Here is a 1,649-nt window from a genome sequence, read left to right as displayed (position 1 = left end):
TTGTTTGACTTTTTATGTTGTTGATTGATTCACATATTGGTGTACATATTCCATTATGGTCATTGTGTTCACTTTAATAGGTTAACTCAAAAATTAATGACCATGCTTTCTGTTTGGTATGTTTTGGTCAGTCTGCAGTTTCGTTTGGTGATTCTGCTATTTGGTTTGGTGATTCTACTGGTTGGTTTGGTGATTCTGTTGTTTGGTTTAGTGATTCTGCACTTTGGCCAATTTTGATTCAACTTACAGTTTGGTCTGCTGTTTCTACAAGTGCACTTGCACTTTGGTTCAAAATTTGGCCAACTATGCACCTAGTTACAGTTTGACTGCAAATTGGTCAAACTTTGGCCAATTTTGCACCTAGTTATGCAGTTTCAGTCACTTGCAAGTGCAGTTGCACTTTGGTTCATATTTTGGCCAATTATGCACCTAGTTACAGTTTGACTGTAGTTTGGTTAAACTTTGGCCAATTCTGCACCTAGTTACAGTTTGACTGCAAAATTGGTCAAACTTTGGCCACTTTTGCACCTAATTATGCAGTTTGAGTCACTTACAAGTGCAGTTGCACTTTGGTTCATATTTTGGCCAATTATGCACGTACTTACAGTTTGACTGTAGTTTGGTCAAACTTTGGCCAATTCTGCACCTAGTTACAGTTTGACTGCAAAATTGGTCAAACTTTGGCCACTTTTGCTTTACACAGTTTGTGAATTTTGGTTCAAACAGTGGCCATTTTGGCTTCATATGCAGTTTCAGTCACTTGCAAGTATGGTCAACATGTACATGAACTTAGATGTCCAGTTGAGTCAAAGTAACAAAACACTTCATTTAATAACAAGTGGGCACAAATTGTTACAAGCACTAAATACCACAACAGTTCATTATCAATAAATACTAATTCCACAAATACAACAATATGGCAATTGCAATTACAAAGGTTAGCACATATGGTTTCTTCAACTTCGTCTTTGTGCAAATCTCATTGCTTTCAAGTTCTTGTTTTCTTCTATTAACAACATATTGTGTAATTCAAGGTTCTTTATCTTCAGGTCTTTAAACGTCACTTGAGTTGAGGTGCCGTATGAACGTTCAACGAACATCTTATCAACATCTTCTTTCCAGAGGAAGAATTTGCAATCCCCTCTCTACAAAACACAACAACTATAAGGATATTGCAATGGAATATCTCCTAAACACCAAATTGATATGCAAATTCAACTTACAGGCCAGTGAGAACAGCCGTAAAATTCTTCACCATGTCTTTCACTTTTAAGACCAGCTACTCGAAGAACAGCAACAACGTCGTGATGACAGTACACATTTCCATCCAAATCGACCTTGAAGACTTTAGGTTTTCGAATTAGAGCAGAGGTAGAAGACGACGACATGTTGACTGAATGTTTCTGATGCGTGGTTGAAAACCGGTGTTCGTTGATGTTTAAGTTGATGTTTTTATTCGACTTTTAATCTTGAATAGCCTACTTTTAATTAGATTTGTGTTTTGCAGGTTTAATGAAGTTTAAGGAGCTTTTCGGGAGCGTTACGGATCACCGGGTCGCAAACCGAAGCACCAGAATGCGTCATGGATCAACCGGGAGAGTCGGGAGCGAAAAATGGAGGATTCACAAAGGAGAGCCCCTCGCCGACGG

The 1,649-nt window shown here is 38.3% G+C and overlaps 1 protein-coding gene across 1 annotated transcript; it reads right to left on the bottom strand.

Annotated features, from left to right (window-relative positions):
- Positions 1–873: 873 nt before the first annotated feature.
- Positions 874–1,398, bottom strand: LOC118491646. Its single transcript, XM_035989572.1, has 2 exons — positions 1,224–1,398; positions 874–1,145 (listed from the first exon to the last, which is right to left on the bottom strand). Exons 1-2 carry the CDS (start codon positions 1,386–1,388, stop codon positions 957–959), a joined length of 354 nt encoding a protein of 117 aa, XP_035845465.1. The 5' UTR covers positions 1,389–1,398; the 3' UTR covers positions 874–956.
- Between the last annotated feature and the right edge of the window lie 251 nt (positions 1,399–1,649).

This window comes from Helianthus annuus, chromosome 4 (assembly GCF_002127325.2).
Source record: "Helianthus annuus cultivar XRQ/B chromosome 4, HanXRQr2.0-SUNRISE, whole genome shotgun sequence".
Lineage (NCBI taxonomy): Eukaryota > Viridiplantae > Streptophyta > Magnoliopsida > Asterales > Asteraceae > Helianthus > Helianthus annuus.
The sequence above is the reverse complement of the archived record's forward strand: the minus strand, read 5'-3'. Positions and strand labels throughout refer to the sequence as shown.